General features: G+C 49.0%; 1 protein-coding gene across 1 annotated transcript in view; it reads right to left on the bottom strand.

Annotated features, from left to right (window-relative positions):
- The window catches only part of DPP6 (dipeptidyl peptidase like 6), a 404,487-nt gene that overhangs the window by 137,833 nt on the left and 250,576 nt on the right, over nt 1-16,078 (bottom strand). The window contains exon 5 of the mRNA XM_036246681.1: nt 8,185-8,259. Within this exon, the coding sequence (XP_036102574.1) occupies nt 8,185-8,259 (75 nt within the window). The remainder of the gene's footprint in view (nt 1-8,184; nt 8,260-16,078) is intronic.

The raw sequence follows: 16,078 nt of genomic DNA, 5'->3' as shown, positions 1-16,078 counted from the left end.
AAGTAGAATAGATGTCACTTGGTTTCCAGAGAAGACTTGACCTACCCCCCCCCACAGTGTTAATTTCACAGGTCAGATTCCGGCTGGAGAAACCCAGTGTCGTTGCTGAACTCGGAGGAGAGATTTTCAGTTAGACAGCAGGCACCCCGCTGCAGGAAGGGACAAAGTCATTGTCAAGGTCGGCCCCTGCTAGCAGCAAGCAATTCACTTCAGCCTGGCTTCGGCTCGCCCCCCTCCCGGGCGCCGGCCAGGCTTGGTGCCCCACGGAAGGCTGGGTATATTATCACCTCGGGGTCCTCGTTCATTCCTTCTCCCCTGAAATGCCAGGACTGGAAACATTGTCCTGAACTGTCAAGATTCAATGTCAAGTCTCAGTGAGATGAGGCCCTTTGGGACCCTGGACCTGCAATGCCTGTTGTTGCCTCTAGAGGGTGGCAGGTCGCATCGGCCCCCCTCCCTCCAGACTCACACGGGCCACTTCCCACTCTCATCTCTTGAGTGGGTTACGGGCCCACAGGCAGGGACAGGACTGTCTTTCTCTTCCAGGGGGCAGGCTGTCTCTTCCGCTCACTACTGTCCAGGCAGCACCTGAATCACCACCTGCAGCAGGGCAACTGCTCAATTAATCGCGGCCGAGCAAAGAAACCCTGGGACGGAGGGACGGATGGGAGCTTTGTACAGCTGTGTCCGGTGTGGGAGACGGAGGCCCCAAGGCTTCCTTTGGACTTCCAAAGAGAATGGAAAAAGCAGTAATAATCTCTGGAAAAACGCCGGGGCGAACAGAACAATGGATCTATGAAAAGTGAAGACTGATACCACGCCCAGGATGGTGTGGCTCCGTGGTTAGAGCGTTGGCCCGTGAACCGAAGGGTTGTGGGTTTGATTCCTGGTCAAGGGCACGCACCTGGGTTGCAGGTTCGATCCCTGGCCTTGGGCGGGGCGTGTGCAGGAAGCAACAGATTGATGTGTCTCTCTCACGTCATGTCTCTCTCCCTCGTTCTCCCCCTCCCCCTCCATTTCCACTCTGTCTAAAAATCAAGGGAGAAAAAGATCTTGGAGTGAGAACTGACAACAACAACAGAGAAGTCAGGGCCGATTCCTGCGATCCTCCCCCTCCACCTAAAAGCTTTTAAAAAGACCCAAACGGTACTTTTAGATATGACACAACTGGTAGCCACTGAAATAAAAAAGCTCACGGGCCCATTGTGCAACCGATGAAACAGAGTTACAATGACACAGATAAACTGGACACGAGCAAAGGGCACACCATGTAGCCTTGGGAGATAATGAGACAGAAACAGACAGTGAAAGACATAAGGTGATAGAAGAAAGCAATACCCACCGGAGACATTCCAGCAAGAAACAAAACGGAGAAGGCATTTTTTTTTTTCTTTCCGAATAAAGAGAATGTGGTATGAATTCATTCAGACTTCAAACGTGGCTCCTCAGACCGAAGGAGCATAACCAGTTGGGAGCAGGGTAAATAAAATAGGTCCGCACGCCCATAAATCACAGTGAACACGCGGGGTGCGTGCAGGAGCGATTGGGGAACAGGGTTCCCGCAGAGCGAAAGTCAGAGCGTACGCAGATCACGATCGGCAGCAACGAGAGAGGCTCGGGAGAAAAATGGATTGTCATCTTCAAAACTGGAAGAAAAAGGAACCTAATACTGTAGCCAGACTATTATCTATATGATGACGGCCAAACAGAGAAGCGAAGTCATCTGTCATCGCAGACGGTCGCCCAGGTGCCCGGCAGCAACGACGCAGCCTAGGCAGGAACGAGGCGCAGCTGTTTGTGGGAGCAAGGAAGTGACTGAAAACTCAGGTCAGGCCAAGTGGCGCGTGTAAAGCAGTAGCAATCACTGGGACTCGTCACAGACAGGTCACACAGGGTAGAATTGAAATACTAGACAGCGAGGACACAGGACATGAGCCCGGAGATGATGGGGCGGAAAGAGCAGCCAGGAACACGGGATCGATGCCCCCCCGCCTGCCCCGCCCACAAATGCAATGAAGGGAAACACCAGCAACACAGAAAAAGCGTGGTGTGTGGAAGGAACAGAATATAATTTCAGAACAGTCCACACGTACCAGAGATCACGGGAATCAAGCTGGTGGGTGGCGTTAGAACCTTGACTTCGGTGAGAAATCCATTATTGCTATGAAACTTGACCAAGGAGGAGACAGACCCACCTAGTCTCCAGGGGCACCCAACACTGATCTCAAACGGAGGCCACTCTCCAATGCGTTGACACCAGGGCCCATGGTAACACCGACCATTAGCCCCACGGGGGCGGTTTCATGGGTTGGTCCCTAAAGCCCGATTCGACCGACAGCCTTTTATCAACTTGATGGCTCACAGGTCATCTCATTCCCGTCTGGGCTCCATCTGCGCCGGTGGGCACCCCAGGGACCGTCTGTGGTGTCAGACTAATTTGTTTTTTCTGTTTTTTTCCTTTTTCTTTCTTTTTTTTTTTTTGGTATGTGCCCCTAGTGAGAACCGAACCCGGGACTCTCTGGTCCTCCGGCTGACGCTCCAACCGCTGAGCCAAACCGGCCAGGACTGGGCTCCTTTCTCCCCCATATTTGAAGATGATAATCCATTTTCCTCCGCAGCCTCCATGCGGCTGGTGGTAATGCCGCACACGGCTGGACTCGTGTTCTGCAGGGACAATGACGCCGAGCCCTGTGAGACATCAGGACCCCCAGACCTCCCCCAGCCTCCTCGCTCACGTAAAGACGCCAGCCGATCGATCGTTCTGGCTTCTTCCCGTCACCGCGGGGCGCAGTCAGTGCCAGGGCGTGGCCGGGAGCCGGGCAGCTGGCCTGTCTCCGCGCTCCCCTCCGGATGACAGAAGGTCTGGCGAGGCTGGGCTGCAACTGTGCGACGGTCCCCGGCGAGCGCGGCCCTTGCCCGTCAGAGCCGGGCAATCTATTTCAAACCTGCTGATCTCACGCACCAGGGTTTTGTTCTTGGAATCAGCGCCATGGCAAGCACGTGGTTGCCGGGTGGAAGGCAGGCGATGTCACCGTGCTCGGCTCCGGGCCACGGCTCCAGGGGCTGTGCCACCGGCGACGTCGGCTGGAAGCAGTGTTTGCCGCGCACGGGTCACGGCGCCACCGAGCGCCACGCTGCTCCTGTCAGCCGGTTTCCGGAACGCGGCCGCGACCTCACCGAGAAGTGTCGGCTCAGCCCTGCCTGCTTCTTGCTACAAAATTTGGGACTTGAAGAGGACGTGTACCTGTGAAACGCAGGCACCGCGGTGGAGACCGACGGACAGCGCGGCCTCTCATCGGCGCTGGGCAAACAAAATCTCACTTTTATTTTATTTTATTTTTTATCCTCACCCAAGGACATTTTTGTTTTTGTTTTTGTTTTGTTCAGATAGAGCGGGAGGGAGAGAGAGGAAGAGAGAGAGAGAGAAACATCAATGTGAAAGGGACACATCGAGTGGCTGCCACCCACACGACCCAACCAGGGCCGGGGACAAACTGCAACCGAGGTACATGCCCTTAGCGGGAACCGAACCCGGGCCTCTCCGGACCGCAGGCCGACGCTCTAACCGCTGAGCCAAACTGGCCAGGGCAGAAACTCACTGTTTTAAAAGGAGTTTGAACAGAAAACAATGACCAAACTTGCTATCTTTTTCCCTTAAGGATTGGTGAGGGGTTGGATTGTGGTCTCCCCCAAAAGATATGTTGGAGCCCTAACCCCGGGGGCCTCAGAATGTGACTTTATTTGTAGACAAGGGCGTTACAGAAATAATCAAGTTAAAACGAGGTCATTCGGGAGGGTTCTGGTGCAACATGACTGGTGTCCTTATAAAAGGGGAAAATTGGACACAGCGACTCAGGACCCAGGGAGACGCCACGCGGAGATGAAGGCAGAGGTGGGTGACGTTCCTACCAGCTGAGGACACAGCAGACGGCCAGTGGCCGCCAGAGGCTGGGGCAGAGACCTGGACCGTGTTAGACAGAAACAAGCAGCAAACCCAGGGCCAAGCACCCCGTGGACAGCGAAAAACAGACTCGGGTGAACCGAGACACACGGGCAGATTTTACTTGCAGATTCTCCTTTCCGTCGACGAAGGGCTCTGTGAGATGAGATTACTCTATCACCGTGTGAGAGCCTCTGGCTCACGAGTGGAGAAAATGTTTGTCCGTCACGTTCCCGGTGCATCCGAGACCCCAGGACAATAAACGCGGGCGATTCTGAGCAGTTGACGCAGGGACAAAGTCCATACAACTTTTACTTAAAAATTATGATGAAAATCTGACTTAGTTGATAAACCATCTTTTTTGTTGTTGTTGTTGTTTTTTTAGAAATACATAAGTTATTCCCTCAGCGAGGCCCACTGATGTTTAGTTTCAAGAGAAAACCTACGTCTTTCATTGAGCTGAAGGCTATTAAATGCCAAGTCCGAGGTAGAGGGTTAAGAATACCCTGGCCCTGGTTTGGCTCAGCGGTCAGCGCATCAGCCTGCAGACGGAAGGGTCTCGGGTTTGAGTCCCGGTCAGGGGCATGTACCTGGGTTTCAGGTTTGATCCCCAGATCCGTATGGGGTTGTTCAGGAGGCAACCGGTCGATGTGTCTCTCTCACATCGATGTTTCTCTCCCTCCCTCTCTTCCACTCTATCTAAAAACCAATGGGAAAATATCCTGGGGTGACGATGAACAAAACAAAAGAAGAAGAAACAAATAACCTATTCTACAAGGTCATGGCGTAAGTCCGAAGTTAATGACTAAGGCTAGCAAAGTCTCAATAATCAGAGCTGGGGTAAGGATGACTTCCCGCTGCACAGCTCTGATTAACTAGGCTAAGAGCTAGTGTGAGGGCCCTGGAGACCCCGGTGACATTCTGCGGAAAGAGACAGCTGGCTAACACCCCAGGGGGGTCAGGATGGAACCGGGGAGAACCAGAACCTTCCAACATCATGCTCAAGAGCCCAGAGACCCATCGTCTCTGGCTCCACCTGGTGTCACATCCCAACCGAACAGCACACTAGTCCTTACGGCCAGACCACTGACTGTGGGCACAGTGAAGGCGGTCAGTCTCCAAAGACGCCCGGGGCTTCCTCCAACAGGGACCTAATATTCTCCCCCTTCTAAAGCTACAAGAACCAGGCATCCTGGAACCCAGAATAGGAGCAGTTCACCGACGACCCAGGTCAGAGATGCTGGTGAGCACGTGAGGCTGGGCTGTTTGGCGTCCACCTCTGGGCCGGCCGCAGAGAGACCCCGAAGGGGAGGATGGCCATGTTCCTGATGCAATGTGACTCTTTGGATTTCCCACTTGGAACGGCAGCCTCGTATACGGACGTTTTATTGTCCACGAGACAAGTATCCTATTAAGTGACAGGCACCTAGCAGTTGGAGTGTTCGTTGATACAAACATATATTTTACGATTGTCTTCTGGATGAAACGTTGAATCCGTTCGTAGAAACGAAGCATCCTAGCTGCCTTGGAAATGCCCAGGAAAGGGTGTGATCAGCAAGGATCCGAGGGGAGAGATCCCTGTGCTGTTACAATTACACAGGAATCACCTGTTGAAACACCTGTCTGGAAAACGCCGCACAACCCTCGTGGCCAGATAAAAACCTTCCCAAAATCCCGCAGTAAAAAAACCAAATACAAAAAAAACCCAAAAACATATTTAACTTTGTTTGTCTGGAGTTCTCAAATTTATCTGAATGCAAAACATTTTTTTATTGTTTTAATACCCAGGGATAATTGTACAGACTCCAAAGACAGACTTAGAAGTTCTGGGGTCCTCCCTTCCCCCAGAACCAGTCCCAGACCAACCCCCTTTTCCTGGGGATGTCTGTGTTTTAGTTGATCTGATTAGGACGTTGATCTGAACATGAATCCCAGCTGTTCCTTCCGAATCCCAAGCCTTTTCTGCTCTATTTCCCCCCCAGCCGAACAGGACACTTGGGTGGTCATTTACATGATCACTGCTCAGGACTTGAAAACTATGAAGAGTTATTTCTTTATATATATATATATATATATATATATATATATATATATATATATATATATAATTCGTTTTTTTAATCCTCACCTGAGGTTATGTTTTTATTGATTTTTAGAGAGAGAGGAAGGGAGAGAGAGAGAAAAAAACATGGATTGGTTGCCTCCTGTACGTGCCCTGATCGGGGATTGAACCTACAACCTAGGTATGTGCCCTGACTGGGAATCGAACCCACAACCTTCGGTGTACAGGATAACACTCCAGCCAACCTAGCCACCCAGTCAGGGCGAGAGTTACGTCTTGATTCAGGTTAAAAGTACCTGTTGCTGCAGATTTTCATTTTTACACAGCACACATCCTCAGTACTTCGATCACGCTGTCACTCGCTAAATCCTCTCCAGACTTCTTACATCTCCCCTCAGGTGGGAAAAACCACACCGTGTTCCTCCGGGGGCCGACGCCCGCCGTCTAGCGAGAAGGCTCCGTTCCCAGCCGGGGTTCTATGGCGAAGCCGCATGTTTAGCCGAACAGTCTTTCCCCGAACGGTCCTCAGCGGTAATGAGGTCCCAGGGGGCTCGTTCGGACGCGACTTGGAGAGGAGGAAGGAGAACCCCCAGATTCCCGGATCAGATCACCAGGCTCCGTCCGCAAGGGCAGGTGTGGGACTCTGCCACCGGACGTCGGAGAACAAACATAAAACTGGGTTTTGAAGGCGTCTCTCCGGGGCGCTCATTACCCAACCAGGTCACTCACCCTGCCGTTGGGGCGCTCCCATTAGCAGAAGGTCCTCGAGGGGGACGACCGGACACCCGTCTATGATGTTCCCACTCAGGTGGTGGCTGTGTCCGTCCCCCCGAGCACCCGAGAACTAACCTGTCATCTATCCCTACGAAGTTCTTTCAAACACCCGTTGAGTTGTTTTTCTCTTACATTCAGGTGTGGATGTCACATTTTTGGTAGTTTCCAAGGGTGATGGAAGGAGATGAAATGCTCTGTCATCCACACACACCAGGTCTGTGCGCTCGGAGCTCGAAGAGGCGAGTACGGGGCCCGGTGTGGGGTCGGCAGGACCCCAGGGCTACCCAGTGCCTTTCAGTCTATCTTCATTCACGTCCTCCAGTCAGGCAGACAGAGGTGACCAAAGAATTTGCGTGGAGGAAATAAAACACCTTTATATAATGGACGTAAACAACAGCAGCAACCCAGAACGTGGGAAACTGCAGACAGAGAACAGACCTGCACCGAGAGCAGTAACATCGGAGTGTCCAATAAATAGCCCAGGTGTCGCTTTGAAAAGAAGTTCTGAAACACCCTCGAATCGGACTTGCATCTCCGGGTGCTGGGAAGGGATGGAAGCCAACAAGCTCGCCCATGGGGGGCCTGGGGACGGAGCTGACACTCACCCGGGGCTGTTCCGACCTGAACACCCGAATCCCGGTGCAGGGGCCTGCCTGTCACACGGACGCGGCAGGAGCCCTGCTCAGAGGGGTCTCCGGAGGACGATCAAGGTGGTGGAAGTCCACATTCTGCTTGCCAGGAAATAAAGTTCCACGAACACACCTTTCTACAGCCGCTAATCTCTTACCCGCGGAACATCTGCCTCACGGATACAAACACATCTCACCTTCTGGCTCCTCATGTGAAATGAAAGAGCCGAAATTAATTGGAAAATATGACGATGTTAAAGGAAAAGAGAAAGGGAGCAAGGAAGAGCTAGTGAGCTGCCCCCAAGCCTGGGATGAGATTTTACGGGCAATTTTGGAGACGTTTTACGGGAGGCTCGTGGATGAAGTGCTCAAAACAGGGATGACACAGGAGGAAAGGGGTCGTGCGACTTATTTCTAGAAGACTGTGATGGCGAGGCGCTAGGGAGCATTTTATTTCGGGTTGGGGAAAACTGCTCACTGCTTTTAGTTCTGGGGATGAAATTGATGGTAGGATTAAGGACATGCAAAACATCAATTGCACAACAGGTTAAGATAAATCTCTACCAAAAGACAACTTCTCACCACCTCTTCAAGAAAATCCTTTAAAATAGACCCTATAAAGAGTGATTTTTCCCCCCATCAAAGGCATTTTCATCCCTTTCTCCTAGGTGGCAGTGTGGCTCAAAGATCGCTAAGCATGAAGATTCAAGGAAAAATACTTCACAAGGCATCAGACTAGAGAAACAATTCTTTGACAGGCAGAAAAACGCAGTACTCACGGGCTCCACGTTATAGGAGAAAAGTGCATATTCTTTATCTGGAGATATTTCGTATCTGATGGCTCGCAAAGATCCCTAAAAGAGAAAAGAATGGAGGGTTTTAAAGCGTCACATAAAACATAACTCGGAATCTTGGAGGGATGCTCTGCCGGCTAGAAGACTCGCCGACCAAAGGAGTATGCGGCCACCTTGCTAATGTCTGTGCTGGTGTGGGTCAGTGGTTAGAGCGTCGGCCCGTGCACCAAAGGGTCTCGGGTTTGATTCCCAGTCAAAGGCATTTACCTGGATTGCAGGTTTGATCCTCAGCCCTGATTGGGCAATGCGGGAGGCAGCCAATCGATGCGTCTCTCTCACATCAATGTTTCTCTCTGTCTCTCCTTCTCTCCTCCTCCCTCCCTCCCACTCTCGCTAAAATGCAATAAAAAAAATATCCTCAGGTGAGGACTAACAACAACAAAAAAATGGCTATGACCTTTGGTTAACTTCATCCTAGTCAGTGAATTGATGCGTTCCCCCATTTTATTTGTATGTTTTCCAATGTCAACAAAATAACACTTACTGCATCTACTGAAACAAACCAATAGAAATAAACATGAAAACCAAAAACCTTCTCCCACAAGACTCCCAAGCTCCCTCTGCCTCTAGCTCCTCTTCCTTTGCTCGTTCTCACTCTGCGAAGCATACAGTGCGCAGACCTCCCCTCGACTAGTCACCTCTACACACTGGTGTGTAACTTGCTCCTTCACCATCACGGACCGACCGCGATCTGCCAGTCAGTGTGTAGAGGACTCTCATGTTTTTCATGCTGCATAGGTAATTTTTCAGAAATAACTTAATGAAAAGTGCTGTTTCCCTCCAACTTGCAGATGCCCGCACCTGCCTGAAAGAGACCTGAGTTGTCAGCCTGGTGTGTATCCCTCGATACAGGGTCTCACAAGCAAACAAGGATGTGTGACCACAGCTGAAAACGACATCAGCCCCACATCTCACTGTAGTTTTCTTTCTCACGCAACAAAAATGGAGCATGACTTTAAAGCAACTGCTTTAGCTTGAATTAATGATCTTTAAAGCTTGCCAAACAGGCTGTGGTGTGGCTATATCTTCATTTATTCACTCAGCCTGTGCCAAAGGGTAGTTACAGAAGATCCTTGCTATTCATGGCAGTTATGATCTAGAAAGTCTCCAAAAATACTGAGTTAGTGAGTAGCGTTCCTAAGGGAAATTCAGGGCTAGGTTCCTAGGAGCCTCTGGTCACCATATTTTTGTCAACCAATTAACATATAACCTTGTCTGCTGTGTGCTTCTGTTTAAAGACTTCTCGTTGAATCTATATTGTCGATTCATGGACGTGCCCTCACGGTGAGCAGCACTGTGCTGCATGCCTAGGCAAAGCTCATCTATCTAACACATGATAAGGCACAGCACAGCCTTCTCACGCTTTGGACAACACTGAGCATTATTTCTGGGGGCCATCTTAAACTGCATAATTACCAACAAAAAAGCCCACAAAAATGTGAAAAACAGGGTACCATGTAGACTCCCCCCCCCCCCAAAGACTTGTTTGCAGTATGAGGGCTGGAACCAGAAGGCAGCAGACAACTCAAATTGTGCCACTCTGCACATGTCCAAGAACGACTGCAAAAGCACCGTGAGTATTAATGTGGGGTCACCAATAAGTTCTAGCACACAGATGAATTAGCAAATGCCGAAGCTGTCAGTAGTGAGGATTGACTGTGATATGCTCCCAGTCTGCTGTTACTATACATAATGTTGCATTAAAGACCCTCACCCATGTATCTTTACTGTGTGTGTATGTATGTGTGCTTACTTTTTCATAGAATAGGTATCTACGGGCGGGGTTGCTGATGTATTGCGTGGCCAAGGAATTCTCTTAAGATTTTTTTTTTTTTATCCTCACCCGAGGACATTTTTTGTTCAGGTAGAGTGGGAGGGAGAGCGAGGAAGAGAGAGAGAGAGAGAGAAACATCGATGTGAAAGGGACACATCAAGTGGCTGCCACCCGCACGACCGACCAGGGCCGGGGACAAACTGCAACCGAGGTACATGCCTTTAGCGGGACCTGAACCTGGGTCTCTCGGGACCGCAGGCCGATGCTCTAACCGCTGAGCCAAACCGGCCAGGGCAGATTTTAAAGTTCTTAATTTTTTTAAAAGATATTTTTGATGTATATAAAAGTCTAAACTGACAATTTTTTTTCCTCCTAGAATCTTAAAGACGTCATTCCACTGTCTTCTAGGCTGCAGTGTTTGCTGAGGAGTCTGCTGTCTTTCTTATGTTTGCTTTTCTGCGGCTATTCAAGTGTATTTTTCACTGTTTTCCAAAACTTGATGGTAATATGCTTTTGTGTGTGTGTGTTTCTGTTATTATGGTTGGGGTTTGAATTCTTGTATCAAATTTGGTAAAAATCCAGTCATCATTCTTCAAATGTTTCTTTTGCCTTCTTTTCTCTCTTCTCTTTCTGGGACTTTAATAACAAGTGTATTAGTATGCTTTATATTGTCCACTAAGTCATTGAGGCTTGGTTCAAGTTTTTTCCCCATAAAATGTATTTTTTCCTCTGTTTTTTTGTTTGTTTGTTTCATCTTGTTTAAAATTTTTAGGCAGTTTGTATTGTTATTAAAGTGCTTTTCTTCTGTGGTGTCTAATCTGCTGTTAATCTTGCCTTTTAAAATTTTCTATCGTATCTTTCATCTCCAGAAATTTTACTTGGGTGTTTTACAATCCTCAACTTTTTTTTCCCACTGTGTTCAGATTTCCTTCATGTGTTTGAGCATTTGGAACATACACTATGTACGTTAGCAGTCTCAATGCATTTTTTTGCTAATCCTATTATTTCAGTCATTTGTGGGTTTGCATCTATTGACTGATTTCTAGCCTCATTACAGGTCACATTTCCCTGCTTCTGCATAAGGTGGAAAAACAAAACAAAACTAATGCCAGATATTTTTAATTTTCTCTCATTGAATCTTGGATTTCTTGGTGTTCCTTCAAATAAAGTTGGACTGTCTATGACAGGAAGTTAATTACTTGTGGATTAATTGGATTCTTTCAAAGTTTGTTTTAAAGATATTTTAAAAAGAGGCGATTCTTCCATAGCCATGATTTTCGAGGGAACTGGGCCTCACTTGTAAGGGGTGGCTTTGCTGAAGTCTCCACTTAATGTCTCATGGCTCAGAGAAACTCAGATGATTCCTGTGATTTGTGAACCCTGGAGATTCTTCCTGTTACAGGATCCTGTAAACATTCTTTACCCGGAACTGTATTTGGTCATGCCTCGTGGTTTTCACTCTTTATAGATATAAAGACCAACAATCAACCAAAGTCTCAAAGGAGCCCTATGCAATTTCTCTAACTTCCTCCTCTTGTATACGGTGTCTCATACATTGTAGCCATCTGTTTCTCCTTTGAAATCTGAAATGCCCCTTTAACTCAGCAAAACTGAAAGACTTGCGTTTTCTTCCTTGTGCTGAAGTTCAGCCAAGACCTGCAAGTAGAAAGCTCAGGTGATACCTGGAGTCATTTAGTTTATTCTCCTTTTTTCCAGGGATCACAAGTATGACCTAATTGGCTGGTTTGCAATCTATGAAAACTGCCCCCCCCCCCATATTTTGTTCTGTATAATTATTGTGTGTGTAAGAAGGATAATTATGATCATCTTATACTCTCATGACCAGGACCGAATGTCACAAAGAGAATTATAATTTTTGTCATGTCTGCGTTCCTAGTGCCCAGCAGCGCCTGGAACATCATAGAGGCTCCATAAATGTTTGCTGAAGAAAGGAATGAACAGGTCCTCTGTTGTTACAAGAATGTCAATAACGGTATTGATATAAAGAGAAGACCAACAGAAACCAGCAAAGAGTGCCACTTTCTGTCCTTAGAAATCATTACAAGTCACTTTCCTGGGTGGAGGGTCAACCGCTAATGATGCCACCTGAGACCGTGGGCATTTCACTGGGCCCCTTAAGCAGGTTGTCCTAAAATTCCTCCACAGCACAATCAGGCTCATCACTTCTCCCTCGAGTCTGGGATGTGTCTACTGATACTGTCATGATGGCCCTCTCTGTGAGGAGGCAGAATTCATGAATTTTTAGAGACTGGGGTGAAAATTCAAATTCTGCAGTCTAGTGATTAAGTAAAATCAAAGGGGGAACAAGGGAGAAACCAAAAGACTTTATTTAAATGTTAATTTAGTCATTTAAATATGTAATTAAAACAAGTAGATTAGTAATTATAACAAGTACAGACATGAAGAGAGAGGAAAACTCACATAAGCCTAACAACAGGAGGCTTTAAAAAAAAAATGTACTCGTTTTCCCTTCTAAGTATTTCTACAAACTGTCTACAGCTCTTACATATTCGTCCCTGGAGGAAGTCTAATCTCTTTGAAATGCGAGGCTGAATTTTTTAAGATGTGATTAAAAAGATTGAATAAGTGGCATTGAAACAGCCATTATGGAAATCACCACGCTGGAAAATAATATTCAGAATTTCACCACCCACCAAGATGAGCTCTTTTCACAGTTCAGTGTTCACTTTGTAGCCTTTTCAATACACACAGATGAAATTTACAGTTGCTAATTAAAGTGTAAGTATCACATGGTCCTCTTCTGTGTTCATCTAACATAACATCGTAACTATAACTATTGTTCATACTACTGCATAGCCTTCATAAGTCTTATTTTCAGCTACATTGTATGTCATCTATTTTTATTCATCTTATTTCTCTAGATTCAGGGTTTTTTGGTGTGTCTTATTTTACCTTTTAGATTATTTACTTATAAAAATTCCCTGGAATGGGTCAAAAGGCACACATATTCATATTCATCATGAACAACTCCACAGGTGCTTTCTGAACACCCCAACACTTTAAATGATACAATGAACGACAGATTTTGGCTTTACCACTTCTTGTCACCATGGGCATTATCAATAGAAAGGGCATATAAAGCATGAATGTCATGCACAGGTCAACCCAATGGGTTGTTCTGAGCAGACCTGTTGGGTCAACACCCATTAAGTGAAGGTCAAGCCAAAGTGTGTCAGTCCGCTTAGTTCCTTCATCCAAGTCAGGAAGAGTTAGAATAATCTCATCCTCAGAGACTATCCCATCTTTAAACGCCCAAATCTCAAGCCAAATCTTCAACACTCCATCCTCCTGAAGTTCTGCCCTTATCACGTCTTTGAAGAGTCGGAGAGATGGTGCCACGTTTCCATAAGAATTACAGCCTCCATGAGACAGAATTCCACTTGGGAAGATGTACACAGACTATTTTAAAGACGCTGCTAATGAAAAGAGAGGTACAGAGAGATCAAGAAAGAAAGAAGGAAAGAGACAGAATAGAAGGAAGGAAGGAAGGAAGGAAGGAAGGAAGGAAGGAAGGAAGGAAGGAAGGAAGGAAGGAAGGAAGGGAAAGGAAGGAAGGGAGGAGACAGGGAGGAAGGGAGGGAGAGGGAGGAAGGGAGGAAGGGAGGAAGGGAGGAAGGGAGGAAGGGAGGAAGGGAGGAAGGAAGGAAGGAAGGAAGGAAGGAAGGAAGGAAGGAAGGAAGGAAGGAAGGAAGGAAGGGAAAGGAAGGAAGGGAGGAGACAGGGAGGAAGGGAGGGAGAGGGAGGAAGGGAGGAAGGGAGGAAGGGAGGAAGGGAGGAAGGGAGGAAGGGAGGAAGGGAGGAAGGAAGGAAGGAAGGAAGGAAGGAAGGAAGGAAGGAAGGAAGGAAGGAGACAGAGAGGAAGGGAGGGAGGGAGGACAGCAGTCAGCATTCTACTCTGTAGAGAAAAATTTCTTGTGCTTTACCGGGAACTGCACAGCCATTGCCGAAACAGCCAAAGACTCAGTCTGAGCATCAGCTCTTCCATTTTTATGGGCTAATAAATGGGATACATAATAGAACAAAGACCTTTTTCTAATTTGTCAAATTTTTGACAAAAGAGTCTTACAGGGGCATACACATAGTATATCGCTTGACATTTAAATTATGTTCAAACGTGAGAGTAAATTGGGGTGTCCTGGCATGCCTGGGGTAGCAGACACGTAATTCAAGTGAAAGTTTGTTTCAGTTAGACGTTTCCTGTTCCCAAGGGTGCCCCTTGCTGTAATTAGCAGTCTTGAAGCCGCTGCCTAGATCTGGTAGCAGCCTGACCCCAACTTCTGTCGGGAGGGAGCCGAAATCGAGGTGGTGGAGACTGCACCCTCTGCTGCACTGACTCAGTCACCCTCGGGGTCTTCCTGCTTAGAACCCCCCCCCCCATCCTGCCTGAGCCCTGAGCGGCCCAGGTGCACACCGTGGGACCACGTGACTTCTGTCCACGTTCCAACATGCTCCATACACCCTCTCGGACCTCCCAACGCTCCCGAGGGGAACCGCAGAGGTGCCAGAGCTCGTACAACTGGCCTGAGGTCCTCTCACTACTGAGCGGAGGGCAGTTACCACCTGGGCAGGTGGGTCCCCAGGTCACACCTGGTGCGAATCCGCCATCCACATCATCAGTGATCTTACAAGCTTTCCGTCTGGGCTGGCTCCGTGTCTGCCTCCCTTCCCTCGAGCCTGCCAGGGAAGAGCATCGGGGGGCCAGCCCGAGGGGCCCAGGAGCTGCCGGCCGGCGAGAGGCTGGGACACGCCCAGGTGACCGCGGCTAAAGGTCCAGGTGGCAGGAGATATTTATTTATTTATTTTTATTTTTAAATGTTTTTTGTTGTTTTTTTCTTTATTGATTTTAGAGAGAGAGGAAGGGAGAGGGAGCGAGAGAGACAGAAACATCAATGAGAAAGAACATCGACTGGCCACCTCCTGGGGTTGGGCCTACAGCCTGGGCATGTGTGCGGACCGGGAACCGAACCGGCGACCTCTTGGTGCAGGGCGGACGCTCAACCGCGGAGCCGCACCGGCCGGGCGGTGGCAGGGAATATGTAAAAACTCTGCTGATGACCACCTTCCCTGCTTCGTCCCCAGCTCTCCACCTCAGACGGTCAGCAGGCCTCACAAGGGCCGCCGGCCTCACAGGCAGCTCAGCTCTCTGGTCCGGGCGGCTCTCAGCATCCACACAATCTCCAAGCATCTGCATTCAAGTCAGAGATCACCTGGAGAGTCATCGAAAGGCCAGAGGACGGAACACGAGAGGCAGGATCCCCTTCGGCTCTCAGCCCAGGTCACGGTCACCCCCACCCCGTCCTCCGGGGCAGAGGCTCCCGCCCTGGGCCGCCACGACCCAGGCTCTTCTCTCGGGACTTCCCATGAAACCACAGAGAGCAGACAGACGCTGGCCGCATCTCCCCGAGGACCCGTGTCCTGGGCTGCTGGGATGATGCCCCGAACCCGGGGTTTCTGTGTTCGGATTCAGGGTGTCAGCCCCTAAACGATGTGCCCCCTCCTCCTTCTGAGGTCTGGTCACAGGAGTGTGGAAACACGGCCTCGAGGGAAGGACACACGCGGTGCGGCCGGGACCCGACCGATCGGCTGTCCGTGTTTGCTGTTCAATCAACGACTGTCACTTTAAGAGGAGAAGGACCACCCTCTACGGAGCCAGCCCCCCGACTTGGAAGAGGAGGTCTTCCCCCTTTCTCCTCCTGACCCGGCTTCTAACGCTGCCTCCTTACTTGGCTAAACCGACTTCAGTTAAAATACACGAGGTGTCACGAGCTATTGATCGGAGAAACAGAAGGGGGATCACAGGCTCCTATTTCATCGCTAAGGACAGCAGCTCCCCCAGCAACCCTGTTCCCTGTGACATCGAAACGCACGTACCCTCAGCGCGCGAGGCTGGAGGGTCCCTCCGCTCCATTCCCATCAGAAAACCATTTCTGCAGCTGCGGGACTTTTAGTGGGTTGAATCAGATTTTCACGGGGCAGTCATTGGACCAAAGATGCTTTTTTTTT

The sequence above is a fragment of the Molossus molossus genome, unplaced genomic scaffold (assembly GCF_014108415.1).
Source record: "Molossus molossus isolate mMolMol1 unplaced genomic scaffold, mMolMol1.p scaffold_m16_p_7, whole genome shotgun sequence".
Lineage (NCBI taxonomy): Eukaryota > Metazoa > Chordata > Mammalia > Chiroptera > Molossidae > Molossus > Molossus molossus.
This window is presented reverse-complemented; position numbering and strand designations above follow the sequence as displayed.